Genomic DNA, 16,767 nt, shown 5'->3' with positions numbered 1-16,767 from the left:
TTAAAATTTAATCATGAATAGGCATGTCAAGCAAGTAAGAAATTTAACTAAGCTAATTGTGCTACTTTTTTTTAGTTACTTTCTGATTAAGAATCAACAGATCCCAACATTATTTGTTTCTCAAATAATAATAAATAAATAAAATCCCAACATTATTTGGTATATTAGTTTTTCCCGGTCAATTGTGTGGTATAAAGTATGGATTTGTATCTTGGTTTTATATGGAGGATTTAAATATGTTGTGACGATCTTGACTTGACCGTACCAACTACAAACAAAAGTGTCAACGTTTTGATATAAACATAAAATTCAATTTTGCGTCAAACTCTCCTCTTTATATTGATTGTGTTGATCCTATAAAGTTTTCCCCCTCTCTGTACGTGTTAGGAAACTCCATAACTTTAAAACCCAAAGATTAGTAGGTGGAAGCTAGCACAGTTTGTTGAAAGGAAAGCTAAAAAGAGACGTGTTTAGGAGGATTAAATCAAAGTTGATCGTTGAGGAGATAAAGAAAAAATATCTTCATTTTTTGTTTCTTTGTTGGGTTGATGCATGTTTGATATTTAAGATAAAATGAAGAACAATTTTGTCCATTTTTTAGTTTAGTCCAATCCCTGGCCTGGTGACACATTCCTCACATGCTATCCTAATGCGTGCCTATGGCAATGGTGGTGTATTGGGTGGGATATAAATGAATTAAATGGAGTTGTCACCGATGATCAAGATTTTTAGGTTTGATTATTCACCTATATTTAATTGATTTTATTATACAACCTAAGTCATGAGGATCCTAAGATCCTTCAACCCAAGTTAGGTAAGATCATTTCTTGAGGTAGAACATCCAATTATTACCTTGTTTCGATTTTCCATTCTAAATGGCTACTCAATGAAGTATAAATTAGAACATTTGATTTCATTTTTAGGGTGTATGTCCCATGATGCATTAAAAGCGATGCATGTGGGGTGACATTAATGATTTGATTTAAAGGGGTTTAGTGAAAAAAGGGGGAGATATGTTCTTTTGGTCTTTTACAAGATTTTGAAAACTATAGGATATTGAATTTGAAGAGTTAGATTCAGATTGAACTCGTAATTTCAATGTAACTTAAAGTAAGCACATTTTCAAACCTTAATAATTCAGTGTAGATCTCATCACCCTGTTAGGAATGATGCGGTCTATCATTTGATAATGGATGGTCTAATTATTTACCAAATACACAAACAAATGCATAACCTATATTCACCTTCATCAATCTTTTTTTTTTTTTTTTTTTTTTTTTTTTTTTTTTTTTTTTTTTTTTTTTTTTTTTTCTGAGAGAGAGAGAGAGAGAGAGAGAGTTTCAACCTATGGCGTCCGCTTTTGATGATAGCTTTTTATCATTAAACCAAGATACCAATCGATTTTTGGTGTAGGCGGGGATTGAACCCCAGATTTTTTATTCAAGCATCAGAGACTTTACTAGTTGAGCTGACTAGAACCCACCACTTTCATCAATCTGAGAGTATTCTTTTATATTATTTATGCAATGATAATTTGGCGAGGTCTCCCAATTGGTGCACTAATAGTCTCACATTTGTGTGCACAATGCACGCTAGAAGCATTCTATATACATTTGGTCACTGTGCACTAGTTTGCAATAGTAGCATTCCACTTGGGAGGACACCTAGCACATGCATGAGTCACATTATTAAAGAAAAAGTATCCTCTTACACTCGTTTACATCCACTATTTTATATTAATATCCACAATTGATACGAAAATGTTCATATTTAAAATATGAAAGAGGCGTAAAAAATTAGATATTAAAAAACGAGCGTAAGAGTATCATTGCTCCATTATTAAAAACCTCGCTCAATATTTGGCAAGCACGTGTAGCATTGAATGAGGATCTATTAGAGCATTAGCATTGGAAAATGCTAATGCTACTCTATTTTACCATTCTAAAAATTAACTTTATCATTATACCATCTTATTTTACAATACCTTCACATCCCAAACTTCTATTTCCCTCTTTTACTTATTAAAATAATATATTTATAAAATAAAATAATATATATCAAAATTTTTTCTTTTCTCAATAAATTCAGAGCCAAACTCAGCAGCAGCAGCAGTAGCAAACGACGTCGCTCTTGAAAGTCGAGCTCAAGCACTTCATTTTGTCGATTCTCGATGACCTGATTGTCAGCTGGGTATTCGGCGAAGCGGGTTTTCGGAGCACCGATATTAAGCTCGCGATTATTCACCCGCCGGTTTCGCGCTTCGCCCGAACCCGATGCCCGCCGGTTTTTCTCTGTAACTTGACCGACTCGGATTTGACACAACGACGTAGCAGTTTCGGGTTTCCGGGTATGGAAGACGAGAGAATTCGAGAAGAATTGCGGAGGTTTTGGTGGGAAAGAGCGGGAAGAGGAACCTGTTATTGCTTGGGGTTTGTGCGATGGACGCACTTCGGAGTTTTACGGAGCGCGTGAAGAATGGAGGAGAAAATGTTTTGCCGAGTGAGTTAAGTGGGTTGAGTGTGATTTGTATAGGGAATGAGATTTCGGAGTTTGTGAATGGGGGTGGGAGTGTAGAGAAGATGGGGTTGAAGTTGAAGGAAGTGGGTGAGCTGCAATGCTTGGATGAGCGAGGAGGGAGAGTTGTGGTCAACTTTGGGGATTTGAAGGCTTTGGTCGAAGACAATGATGATTCGAGTGAGGGTGGTGGTGTGATTTTTGTGGTGTCGAGGTTGAGCCAGTTGGTGGAGCTTCATGGTGAGAGGTTGTGGTTGATGGGTGCAGCGGGGAGTTCTGAGACTTACTCCAAGTTTTTGCGGAAGTTTCCAAGTATTGAGAAAGATTGGGATTTGAAGCTCTTGCCCATCTGGGTTCGGCGATGGAGTGGCTGTGCTCTGTGGTGCTGGGTTGCGGGTGACTGTTGCGGATGGCGTGAAATGGTGCTGGGTTGCAGTTGCTGGGTTCGGCGATGGAGATTGGAGAGACAGAGATGAGGTTCGGTGATGGAGATTGGAGAGACAGAGATGAGAGATGAGAGACAGAGGAGAGAGAGTGAGATAAAATATTATTATTTTTTTACAATACTTGCTACAGTGCAATTCTATGTTTAGAATTGCACTGTAGCAGTATTGCAAAAAATTTTGCAATACTTCTGTTTAGCATTCACGAATGCAGATGGTTTTGGGACTTAAAATTCTAAATTTCTCTTAGATATGGCATTAGCATTCTCCAATGCTAATGCTCTTATAGAGGGACATACCACCAATGGATATGCATCATTGGCTCATGTACGTGCTTAAGCTAGAACCTTGGGTGTATACACTCATCTATTACCAACAAGAGTGACACACAGTTGACCAATATCGTACCATGAGTGACACACAGTTAACCAATATCGTACCATGAGTGAGATGTGAGAACCATAGTTCAGAACATGCAAAGACACCAAGCGAATTAAGGGGACATGACATAATTTCGATGCACATCATTGAATTTGAATCGATGCCTACATTTCCAGCCGACACTTTGGGTGTGTATGTTTCCTCTACCATTAAGAACCTTTACTCATGAGGTATGAGGATCCATCATATTGGATCGCATCAAATTGCCAATGGGTATGAAATTGATTAGAACACAGAAAGTAGGTAAGGAGAGATTGTACCACTATTGGTTTTTTTTTTTCTGGAGTGAGGGATTTGAGAAAAGTGTTTTGGCAGCTATTTAAGAAGGGTTTTAGAGCAAAAAAAATTGATGAAATGAGTTGACAGGTAATGCTCTGCCCTCCTTTTATGACTCTTTTTTATTGCAAACTTCTAATTTTTGTTTAAGATTTTTATTATCACTATTAGAATGATTTTGGTAATGTTGAAAAGCTTATGAAGTCTAATTTCTAATGAAATCAATTCCATGGTATTTGGAGTTTGGACCGCGAGACAAGAATATGTGAGCCTTAGAAGTTGGACGCTCGGTAAGAAATTTCAAGTCAAATTCCAAAATCTTGCTAGTTAATACTTTGTAGTTTGTTATTTATACATGAATTTTCCAATAATTCAAAGCTCACCAAGACAAATTGTTGTAGCCAACCTTTAGGACATTTTCTCTGGCCAAAATGGGGATATACCCATTTCGTCCAAAAGTTATAGCAAAATACCCAATTTTTGAAATTATTTAGGGATATGCCTCTGTTTTGAAACTCGATTTTCTAAAAATCGAGTTTCAATGTAAACTTGATTTTTAGAAAATCGAGTTATGGGCAAATTGAACTTAAAAAAAAAAAAAATTTGTGGAACTCGAGCTCCATTCAAGGAACTTAAGTTCCATGAATTCGAGTTCCTTACTGAAACTCGATTTTAAACAAATCGATTTTCAAAACAGGGGCATATCACTAAATAGCTTCAGAAATGAGGCATTTTGCTTGAACTTTTGGACGAAAGAGATATATCCCCATTTTGGCTCATTTTCTCTAGTTTAAGAAATTTCTTACTTTTTGGATAATCCATGTGTGCACTGACAGAGAGACATCTCATTTATTTCAATCAAATAATCAGATTATTGTTCAAAATTCAAACTTTGATCAGTTCTAGTGAAACTTGATCAAAGTTGATTTCCCCCCCCCCCCCCCCCCCCCCAAATAAATTCATGACATTCTTCAATCCTTCGTTTGATTGAGATTTTGGTCAATTTGACTGTTGCATGTATAGAGATTCTATTAAATTTTCTTTCATGGAGTATGTTCATTATCCATTATTCATAATGGGTCTGGTCAACGAGTGTCCTTAAGACAAAAATATAAGAGGCAAAATTCGGTGTTAACAAGTTGGATGCAATAAATCTTTGACAATTATGAAGACTGAAAGTTCAACAGTTTTCAAAGAATTTCAAACATACATGTCAGTGACTCACTATATTAATTTTGGTTTTTTGGTTAATAACTAAATGTTATTTCTAAAGGAAGTAAATTTGTCTAGACTACTTTGTAATCTTCCCAAAAAGCTTTTGAATATATCATCTCAAGTTTATAAATTGTGCATATTTGAATTTGAAGTGCTTGATTTGCCAAATTTTAGCTCAAAATCAAAATGACAAACAATTGAATTTGAAAAATTAGGTGATGAAAAAATTCGAAATATTTGTTGCAATTAAATAGATGGAAGAAATTGAGGAGTTATTTCTACAAAAATTTGAAGCTAAGGTTCTAGTTTATTAATATTGAAAATATTTACTCGGGGGATTGGAAGAGAATGAAGAACTGTTTCTACAACACTAGGAGATTCTAGAGGTTGATTGTGCAAATAATTTCTGAATTGAATTTTCTTTGGAAGAACTTGAAAATTATGAATTTGTTATTTAGTGCCTGAGTATTTTTTAATATGGAAAGTCAAAAGTGAGGAATTGTATTTGGATGGGCTTTGAGATTCATAATTTACTGGGCGTCAAAATTCTGCATTGACCAAATCTTTGACCTAGAAAAATTGAATACCTTTTTTGGGCAAAGTACTAGGAGGGGTCATTAAGTGTGTATCGAATATCAATTTGAGGATCCTGTGTGATTGGAGGAAGATGACTTTGAATGAGTCATTTACTGCCATGAAAGATTGCTTTGAAGACTTGCAATTGATAGATTTGAGTCATATAGATGCAAACCATGTCACAAACCAGTTTCACATTGTTTTTGCTTAGTACAATCTGTATTCTAAGGTAACAAAGAACTTACAACTATGAACATTTTCAAACAAATCAGACTACATACACAAGACAGGAACTTAACTGGAATGAAACTGAACTTGCTTATTACCTCCTATGGCTGTTTTGTAAAGATTTTGGAGATCCCTCAAAGAGATCCAGAAGAAAACTCTCTAAATCATCAGCAGTATACTTAATATGCTTGTCACTTAAGAGACTACCATGCCTTCCCACAAATGTCCGATAAGCCTGGATCACCTTGAGGGATGTTGAGATCCGTAAATCTTCTCTAAGCTGATGATCTGGGATAAGCCATGATGTTTGCGTCTTGTATGTCTCCTCAAATGCTATATAAAAGCTCCGAATCCTTTCCTTGAGCAGAGTTTTTGAGATAGAATTTGAACCGGGATTTTGAATCCCCTCATCCTTAAGCAAAGAGAGGATTGAACTCCAACTAGCTCGCTCATAATTCATGGCATGCTGTTGGAATTTCCAGTTGCACTTTCGAATCCATTCATCTCCAAATATATGCCTTAACTCAGACCCCTTGACCTTTTGAGCCATGTAATAAATATTGTTCATCAAGAAGAAGTGCTGCAGGGAAGCATCCTTATATAGCTTGGACTTACCATCAAGGTTGCTTTCCAGAATTGAAGCAATTGATCGCAAGTGGCGAGCCATTGGGGAGATACTGCTTTTATTCTCCTCTTCCTTAGTTGGACTCATGTCAGGTGACAAGGAACTAGGATCATCTTCATCATGGTCCTTGAGGAGAAAATTAAGGATCTCACAGTAGTCAGTTAGAATCTTGACATAATTCATAACATATCTGGTCAGATGGTGGATTCCGCCTCCAGCAAAAGGGTTTGTTGATACATTTGATGCAATGGCATTCTTAAATTCAAGAAATGTTGCCCTTACAGAATCACCCAATCTACTTAGAACCTCGTGACACTCGATTCTAACTGGAGAACCCACCTCATCTGAGTATAAAGCATCTATATCTGGAAGAAGATCTGATAGCACCTCATACATGTCAAGAATGCGAGACAACTTTTCTGGTTGGTGAGGACCTATAGACATGGCTTCACCAAAATTCAGAAGCTGCAACATTGAAGCCTTAGATGCCTCAACAAAAGAATCTACACAAACAGCTCCGAGCTCCCCAAAAATTTGATGACTGAGGCATTTCTCGCTAGCAAGATAGACCCGCACAAATATCTTCATTGTTCGAACCCATCGCTTTATCTTGGAATTCAAGCTAACCCATTCCATCTTCAACACATCCTCAATGCTAAGTTTCTCCATTTCAAGAATGAAGAGGCACTCATCCAAGGCATCCTTACGGGCACTGGAATAGGCCTGGTAACATTCCTGGTCGTAATTTGAATTGAACATCAAATTCGCAATGCATCTGAGCTCAGGGATCACATCCGGATGGACCAAATCAAGGATATATTCCTCCGAGGCCCTGCTGAGACTGTCTCTCTGAAGTGAGTCCTCAATCGACTCATCTCCAAAAGAGATAATTGAGCCCTCATCCAAAACATCCTCTTCACTGGATCGAAAAGACACATGCTCCGGCTCAAAAGGTTGCCTGTTCTCAACAAGCATGTGACTGAACTCTTCCTCAAGCCTTTCCATTGCCTTCTGAAGAACATTGTGAGCCCTGTGTAACAGTTTATACTCATCATCATCTTTATTCAGGCACAGACTCTCTAATCTTTCAGTCAATTTTCGGGCTTCATCTGCCGCATTCAAATACTCAGAAGCTTCTTCGGGTCCTGAATCCCATATCATAGATTGATCTTCCTCCCAACTCAAGATCTTCTCCTCAACAGCATAAAGCCGATCTTCGATCTCACTAACCCCAACACCCTTTGTTTCATTTAGTGCAGCCATGGTGGACAATTGGCTGCCAAGTTCTGCCAAAGTTTTCCTTGCACTAAATGTAAGCTTCTTATTTGACCCCAATGCTTTAACAATGTGCCTAGCTGCAGCAATTAAGTTTTCTTCTCCTTCTACTTCTGAAATAGTAGAATCACAGTCCCCCATAGCCAACAGGCCAAAGAGAATCACAAACACAACTAAAATCCCTTTTAATTCTACAACAACAACAATGGAACCACAGACCCTTCTCACTCCTCCAGATTGGCTTTGGAAACACTACTAAAAACCCAAAAAAGAAAAAAACAGAAACATTAAAAAGCTACCCTTTTGATTAAAAACTGAAACAAAACTAATCCAAACTAATATTCATGCATTTGTATACAATAAAAAGACCACTGGTGAAATCAAGCATTTATACACACAAAGAACAGTGAAATTAGATAACTAAGGAAAGAAAAGCTTTGTCATTGAAGGACCAAAAATTTCAGAACTTGTACATCAGTAGGAAATGAATTACTATATGAATAAGTAAATAACAAGAAACAATCCAATTTCTATAAAGAGCAGGAACATTAACATAGGCAAGAACAACTAAAGCCAACCTCTTTGAACGAAGCTTTGGCAGCTTGTAATACCAAGAGACAAACTTTAGACCCAGAAGTTCCAAAATCCCAACAACAACAATGTAACTCTGACACAAAATATGTATGCTTTATTTTGAGAAAAAAAGAAAAGGTGTAAAGACTAAAGAAGAAAGACCCAAAACAAACAGTAGGACAAGATCTATAAGGCAGTGAAAGCAGTCAATGAAAGGAATAGTACGGTTAATAGAGTTGTGGAGGTGTAGACAGAAGAAAAAGTGTACGGAGTGAACAAAGAAAAATGGACCCTTTTTTTAAGAGAGCTCCTTTGAAAAATGGGAGTATTGCCAAGATATTTTTGGAATGGAGGCTGCAATTTCTATGGCGGATCTCCCTCTGTCTATAATAGTATAATACATGTGACTCTCTCTCTATGCAACTTTTCCAATCCTTGACTTTTCATTTTAGACCACGTTGCCACTTCCATAAGTGGCCTGATGAGTTTTTTATTTTTATTTTTAATGTCATTATTTACATTAATGCTTGGTTGAAGTGGTTACATATATAAAAATGTGTTGTCATTGTGAAGTCTTTAATTATATTATTTCATTTTCTATCCTTTAGATACTTAGCACTCGTTACTCTACAAATATAAAGTTTTTGTAAAGTGGGAACAAAGTTAAGATTTAGGTTCCTATAAAAAAAAAAAATTTCTAAGAGAAAACTTCATTTACATATACATTTAAATTATGTTAGAGTAAAATTTTTATATATAAAAAAAAAAGTGACAGACACGCTTAACAACTTAAACAATTACAAAATTTGTTGTGAAAAAAGTTGGGTCCGTAATATTATATTATTTATCCTACTGGTTTGGAGTTGGAGACAACAAGTTAATTTGTTTGTGGTAAAATATACATATATATATATATATATTTAGTTTATTTACACTCTCTAATATTTTCTTGATCTTAAATTGTTTAAAAAACACTTGTACTAATCAAGTGTATGAGAATTTATAAAAAAATAATAATAATACAATGAGAATCTTATTATGATATAAATTATTTACATTTAAGAATAAACAACAAATTTAACAATTTAAACTCGATCTCGACGTGAGTAAAGACAAAGTATATATTTTTATCCTTTGTTTTTGTCTGTGGCATAATTTGGTGGCCTAGAGTGACCTCTTCATATATATATGACGCAGACGAATTAAAGAAGATGCTGAAAGCATTACTATGCTCTAAGCAGAAAGGCTACTGACTTTGTATTTGTATCTAATGACCAATTACACAACCCTATGCTTCTATTTATTTATTGACTTAATTAATCATTTTTTATTTTATTATTTCTCTCCTACTTGAAAGTATCTAACAATTAAACTCTATTTGGTCGGGGTGAGAAAGAAAAGGAGGTAAAAATCATGAGTAGATAATGACTTTCTTTCTTTTGGTTGAAGGGAAAAAGGGAGGGAGGCATGACTTGGGATTTTCCACATTAATCCATCAAAATACTCTCACTGAAAATCTCTCAAATTCAAATTCAAACTCAAACTCAAACTTAATTCTCAAGCTCTCTAGACTACTCATATCTTTCATTATTTTTTCCTATCTAAAAAAGTTATATATTTATAGTCTTATATTTTTAATTAATTGTATTTATACAATTACAAGTATCAACCTTTTCAAGTCAAAGGCTTTGGAGCATTCAATTGGAACATTGGATTTAGCACTTGAAGATCTAAATTTTGACTTCTTCAAGTTGGAGTGGAATCTTGTTGCCTCAAATTTAGAATTATTGGATAACAACTTTTCATAATTTTTAATTAATATTTTCTATGTTATTATTTGTGTACTTTATTTTTGTCAGTTGCTAAAATTTTTAAATTGCTCATAGAAATGATCATATTTATTACTAGATGAATTAGAAGTAGCTGACAAGGGAAATATTATGAGTGACTTGGTTCTCCAATTTCCCCCCTCCCCCCCCAAAAAAAATATTGGTAGTAGTCCAAATTTACCATTTGTCCATGGGCGGCTCCACATAAAACCCATGGGGTTCAAATGAACCCCCTGAACTGGCCCATAAAAAATATTAATAAAAAAAAAAAAATTGTTTTGATGCCCTAAAATAAAAATTTGAACACTTTAATTCTAAAATTTTGTTAAACATAATTGAAATAAGCTTGAATATGATGTTCTTAACAATATCTTGACATTTTTAAAGACACAAAAAAGGTTCAATAACAAACTAATTTGATCTAAATTTTGAAAAAAAAAAAAAAAGCGCAACAACAAAAATATAAATTTGTTAACGTCAATCTTAATTCTTAAACCTTATAAAAAGCTCATTTAGTTCTTAAAAATTTCGAAATCAATCAATCAAATGAGAGATAAGTGAATGAATGATTGTTTGGCTTTGTACATTGAAAAAAATGTAACTAGTAGAATTGATAATGAAGATATCATGTAACAATTTCAAAATATAAAATATCATAGAAGGTAATCAAAAAAAATTCATTTATTTGGTTTTTTTTTTTTTTTTTTGGTTATGTTAATATATTCAAGTTTACTTTTGTTTTAGATTTTATATCATTTATATTTCTTAATGAACCCCTAGAAAATAATCCTAGAGCAGCCATTGCATTTGTCACCTGTAATATACCAACTACAACTTGTACTACTATACCCACCCCAAATCAAAATCAAATCCAAATGTTACTCAAAGAAAATTTTAAGGTGAGGTTTGAAAATGTTTTAATAAGGTAGAAAATATAAATCGTGATGGTACAAAAGATATTAAAGCTATATATATTGCGTGTGGTGATGAGTAGGCCGGCTCCCTATACGTGGGGAGTGGGACTATCCATTTAAAATGTCATACAAGTCAAAGATGTAGATGAAAAGGACAACAGGATGCAAGATCATCCATAGTAATAGAGCTAAAAATTTAGTTATTTGGTGTCATAAAAAATTATTTTATCTATTTTACTGACTTACTTTACAAAACATCCAGTATTAGTGGATCTATTTTAGCTTTTAACATAATAAAATAATATGAATATCACAATAAAATAATATATCTACTATAACAAAATAATATATCTACTATAATAAACAACAATCACAACCACCATAACTGCTACCGCTGCCACTACCACTGCCACTGACTCTTCCACTGCTACCGTCACATGATAGCAAATAATCATCTAGTGTTAACAAGAGAATTTTTTTACCCCAAATTATACCTATACATTTTTTTTTACTAAAACAATTTCTCAATTATCATGATAGCAAATAATCATCTAGTATAATAATAATATTTTGTTTTAACCCCAAATTATATATATACAAATTTATCTTTTGACTAAAAAAAATTTCTCAATCATCAAGATAGCCTATTATCGTCTAGTATAACAACATTATTTTTTTTAAAACCAAATTATATATATACAAATTTATCTTTGACTAAAACAATCGTCTCAATTGTCTGGAAGCAATCTTGGAACAATGTGAACTATGAAATTGATGAACTTTATAAGAAAACATATAAAATAGAACACATATTATAGCTAGAACAATGTAGTCCATAGATTACTCACATACATAACTTAAGCCAAATTACAATAAAACTCATACACTTGCACAAGTTCCTATGACTCATGCTTCTTAACATATAAAAAAGGGAGTTCTTGCAACTCGCTTTGCAATTGCCATAAATGTTCAATGAGGTCCAACTGGAGTTGAGAATGAATTTCTCGGTCTCTAATGCATTCATAACTCTCAATGTATGCCATAAATCCATCACTTTGTTCACGTGACACTTGCATAAGAGGATTATCCACTCCATCAATTTGTTCATAATCCAAGTCTACCATTTCATTATCATCCCACTCATCTTCAACAATCATGTTATGGAGAATTATGCACGTTTTTATGATCTTTTGGAGCGTTTCAAAATGTAAACTCCCCTGGACACAGAAAATTTCCAAACTAACATTTATATCAAAACTTAAAATACTTAGAAGTATAACAATAGAACATGATTATGCATAAATACTTAATTTGACATGTAGCTTAATCCCATTGATAAAGAAAACAACAAATTCATTTTTCAGCATCTCAAAACCAAACTAACAATTTCTCATTAAAACTAGAAATCATGATTCAAGTTTGTTTGTAAGAATTTCGAAATTAAAAAAATCAATTCCTCATAAATTAATTCCAAAGATTCACCAATCATGAAAACCAACGTGCACTAGATTGTGATTTCATCACACATCAAGAGCAGTTAAGACTTTACATCTTAAGAAGTGACTTATAGCCAGTATATATAAGACAACACCAAGACTTTATTATATGTGTTGGGAAGTAACCCACCTCAGCATGTATTGTTTGCTTGAAAGAAAAAGCTGGAGCCGGTAAATTACTTACTTATTTCTAAAATAATTTGGTTTAGTTAATCATTTTACAATTAAATTTCTTGTTCAGAATCAGACAAAATATCTCCTTTCATGGAAAATGAATAAATGCACAAACTATTTGACCAATTCTACAACTTGCCCTCATTTTTCTATTTTAGTTTTTGAGGTATTTATTTATAGATAATGACATATATATATATATATATATGTACCAATCATAAATTATTCTATAGTTTTTTATTTATTATTTACTAAAAAGGAACCAAAGCCACAACCACATGCCATGTGAAAGAAAAAAAATCTAATAATTACCACTGGCAATCAATTTGATTGAATGGTTTTTTATTTTAAACAAAATCAATAGGAGATTTGAAATCAAATTCCATGCCTTGTTGAGAATATTTAAATTAAGAACTGACAATATTTTTTAACAATAAATTTCAACCTACAATATTATTTACTTGCAATTACTTACCATTGAGCCAAAATTCGTGAACTATGTAAATAAATTAGAATCAACAAACAATAAAAATAGCAAGAAGCAAAAACAGAAACAAAAAAAATTGTAGCCTTCCGTACACACAAAAAATTCTCAAACTAACATTTAAAAATAAAAATATAAATTCTTGCAAACAGAAAATTCCCAATACATTTCAATCCTCAATGATTTATCATTAGAGTCAACAAATATTATAAATTTATCATTCCAATTACCCAAATCAAAAATCCCAAGCATGTAGATGAAGAAGACAAAGACAACTCACTTGAAGGTGAGTCAGGTTGAAGGCGTGGATCGGCGGTGGCGGTGGCGGTGGCGGTGGGATAGAGAGGTGAGAGTTTGAGAGAGTTGAGAGCATTAGAGAAGGCCGAGATGGGTCAGAGGCGGGGATCGGCAGCGGATCGGAGGCATGGGTCTGAGGCATGGATCGGCGGCTTGGGGCTTGGGGCTTGGGTCGGCTTGGGAGTGCGATGAAATGGGTCAACTGGTGGGTTGGTGATGTCGAGCTTCGGTGTGCCGGTGACATTAAGGATCGAGTTAGGTCGGTGGCGATGAGACAGAGAGGTGAGAGTTTGAGAGTGAGTTTGAGGGAGTTGAGAGTGTTTGTTTGAGGCTTGCATGGTTGGAGAATAAAACAATAGAAAAAAACAAACGAACAAATATTATTTTAATCGGATGGAGAATAAAAAATGAATTTTTCTTTTTAGCTCTTAGCTACAGTGCACAGCCATATAATGTTGTGCACTATAGCAATGAAGGTAAATTTTTTACCTTTAGCTCCACTATTGCAACTCTTTTTTATATGTAGTGGTGCTAAAAATAGCTTTTTAGCACCACTATTGCTAGTGCTCTAAGTTTAAATAGTTAGGAAAAGATAAGAGCATTCATATTGGTAGAGTTAAAAATTTTAGCATTTAACACCTTAAAAAGCTAGCTTATCTATTTTAACATAGAATTTCACAACACTCCCTGCATCAATGGTCTTATTTTTACTATCAGTCAAACACTATTAATTTTTTAATTAATTTCTTTCTCACTCTTTGCCTCCAAATCCAACTAAGTGATAAAGTAATAATTTTTTTTATACCTTCTTGCTATAGTGAACTACTAGTCTTGGTAGTTTACTGTAGCAAGAAGGCAAATCTCCACCAATGTTAGAGCATCCACATTGGTGGAGGCAAAAATTTGGCTATTTAGCATTAACAAAAGTCAATTTATCTTCATAAAAAAAAAAAAAAAGTCACTTTATCTATTTTATCTATTCACTTTACAATACACCCAACATCAATGGATCTATATTTTTAGCTATTTGATTAAAATAATATAAAGAACTTATTAAAATAAAATAAAATAAATATCAACCTCAAAAACCTTTCAACCAGCCACATCCACCTCCACCATCACTCCACTAGCAACAAGCTCCATGTGGCAACCACAACCCATAGAAAGAAAAAAAAAATCAAACCACCACCAACACAACCACAACCATAACCCACTATTACAACCAAACCCAACACAGCCCACGACAACTACAACCACAGCTACTAAATCACCACCAACACAGCCACCAAACTGCGATTTCAACCACAACCCACAGTTACAACCAAACCCACAAAAAAAAAAAATCGAACACCGAAAAACCCATGCGAAGAAGAACTAAAAGCATCATAAAAAAAAAAAAATATATATATATATATATAATAAAAAAAAACAACAAAAAACAACAACAACATATCAGAAGCCCACAAACCTAACAATCCAAAACCCATGAACACAGAGTTTTCACCATCACCAATCATGGCGCCGTTTTGCTGTTTGCCTTGACCGAGCACAGAGCTTCGATGGGTCGGTGGTTGGGCAAATCTAATGTTTCTGCACTGGGCAAATTTGATGAGTCGGTGGCGAGTGAAGGAAGAGAGGGAAAAAAAAAAAAAAAAAGGGAGAGAGTGAGCTTCTATGGAAGATTTGGGTTAGCTAGAGGAAGAGAGAGAAAAAAAAAGGGAGAGGTTGAAGATTGAACTAGAGGATGTACGAAAGAAAAAAAAAACAAAGAAACATTATTTAGTTGAAGAGGCAAATAAAATATTATTATTTCATTATACCTTTGAGCTACAGTGCATAGCCAAAAGTAACTGTGCACTGTAGCTATGGAGCCAAATTATTTGGCTTTGACTCTACCAATGTAGCCCTATTTTTGTATTTGGTGGTAATAAAAATAGTAATATAGCTTTTTAGCACCATCAATACTAATACTCTTAGAGCATTAGTATCACTATGTGCAAAAGTTTCCTTCTATTTTACACTAAAAACCTACTTTTTCTATTTTACATACCCACTTCTCAAAATCCTCCACATCAGTCCATCTATTCTACAACATATTTTATTTAAATAATCAATTTCTCCAAATTTTTAATTATTTCTCTCAAATACCTTTACATATGCGCTCTCTCTCTCTACCCATTTTTTCTGATTTGTTGCTTTCTCTCTATACCCATCTCTATGCCCATTTCTGAACACAGATCACCTTTCCCTCTCGGTCTAACCCACACCCTCTTGGTCAAATCTCCATAGACACATTCATCGCCATCTCAAACCCCTTACTTTCTCTCGCTCGTTCTCTTCCATGCTCATTGAGAATAAACATCAAACACCTTCACTACAAAACTAGCAAGACCCATACTCACTCCTCAAACAAGACCCAATCTCCACTCACTCTCGGTCAGATCTCCTCTACCTGTGTTCGACCCTTAAGCCGCCTTAAGCATTATCTCTGCCGCCAGCATCAAAACCCATTCCTGTTGACCCACAAGCATTGATCAAGCACTAATTGTTCCAGTTAAGCACCGATCGTTCCAGTCAAGCATTGATCTGTCTCTCTGTTGGTTTGTTCATGTGGGTTTGTTTGTGTGTGGGTGTGTTTATGTGTATCTGAGGAAAAAGAAGATGTGGAGAGGAGAAATCACTAAGTTTGTTGTGCACAAAGAAGAGAGAGAAAAAAAAGGTGCAAACGTGAAATTAATAAAATAATAAGATACACATCTACAGTAACTGTGCATATATGCATGGTTACTATAGCAAATGTGTAAATATAGACAGTTTTAGAAAGACTGATGTGGAAGATTTTTGAGGCAAAATGTGTAAAATTGGTTGCTTTTTGTATTTTGCAAAGTTTTATATCCACTGATGTGGATGCTCTTAGGCACTAAATCGAAGTTTGAAGTGGCAAAATAGCTAAAAAGCTATTTTACCACCACCAATGGTGATGCTCTAAAAGTAATTTGACTACATTTATTTACTTTGATGCATGTGTGTTAATGCTCATTTTGGAAGGCCAATAGTAGGAAGAAGCCCAACAATATGGGCAGAGTAGAGTTAGTGGATTAATAGAAAAACCATTAAACCCGAATGGTAGGAACAATGGATTATAGGTTCATAAAGTAAATAAATGAGCCTAAAGGAGCCCAGAGAGAGAAGTAGTAAACTCATGGGCATTATGTGATAAAAAGTAAAAATGGGCCACCGCAAGCCTAAGGTAATGAAGTAAGGAAGTAAGGGGTTGATGGAAAGCCCATGAGCCCCAAGGATGGAGGATAAGGTAATTGGGTTAGGGAAGTCCAAAAGAGTTAGTAAAAGCCCATGAGAATGCAAAATTAGAAAATGGGTCGAGGATGTCCAAGGAAAGCAAATGG

At 34.5% G+C, this 16,767-nt stretch overlaps 2 protein-coding genes across 3 annotated transcripts; both read right to left on the bottom strand.

The window, feature by feature from the left end:
- Positions 1-5,607: 5,607 nt before the first annotated feature.
- On the bottom strand, positions 5,608-8,570 carry LOC115976291 (exocyst complex component EXO70E2). Of its 2 annotated transcripts, none has more exons than XM_031097488.1 (2): positions 8,172-8,570; positions 5,608-7,848 (listed from the first exon to the last, which is right to left on the bottom strand). In XM_031097488.1, the coding sequence occupies exon 2, from the start codon at positions 7,732-7,734 to the stop codon at positions 5,788-5,790; it is 1,947 nt and encodes a 648-aa protein (XP_030953348.1). In that variant the 5' UTR covers positions 7,735-7,848; positions 8,172-8,570; the 3' UTR covers positions 5,608-5,787. The 2 variants fall into 2 exon arrangements, with proteins under 2 accessions (XP_030953348.1, XP_030953349.1); XM_031097489.1 differs by having other exon boundaries at positions 5,608-7,845; positions 8,172-8,368.
- Positions 8,571-11,705: 3,135 nt separating this feature from the next.
- Positions 11,706-13,698, bottom strand: LOC115978391. The gene is made up of 2 exons (XM_031100411.1): positions 13,344-13,698; positions 11,706-12,126 (listed from the first exon to the last, which is right to left on the bottom strand). Exons 1-2 carry the CDS (start codon positions 13,602-13,604, stop codon positions 11,809-11,811), a joined length of 579 nt encoding a protein of 192 aa, XP_030956271.1. The 5' UTR covers positions 13,605-13,698; the 3' UTR covers positions 11,706-11,808.
- Between the last annotated feature and the right edge of the window lie 3,069 nt (positions 13,699-16,767).

The sequence above is a fragment of the Quercus lobata genome, chromosome 2 (assembly GCF_001633185.2).
Source record: "Quercus lobata isolate SW786 chromosome 2, ValleyOak3.0 Primary Assembly, whole genome shotgun sequence".
NCBI lineage: Eukaryota > Viridiplantae > Streptophyta > Magnoliopsida > Fagales > Fagaceae > Quercus > Quercus lobata.
This window is presented reverse-complemented; position numbering and strand designations above follow the sequence as displayed.

Bases quoted from the DNA above. Each gene is read 5' to 3' on its own strand.
- LOC115976291 (XM_031097488.1), bottom strand. From the start codon at position 7,734: ATGGGGGACTGTGATTCTACTATTTCAGAAGTAGAAGGAGAAGAAAAC.
- LOC115978391 (XM_031100411.1), bottom strand. From the start codon at position 13,604: ATGTCACCGGCACACCGAAGCTCGACATCACCAACCCACCAGTTGACC. The intron at 12,127-13,343 runs GTGAGTTGTCTT...TTCTGTGTCCAG, and splicing joins TCAACCTGACTCACCTTCAA to GGGAGTTTACATTTTGAAAC.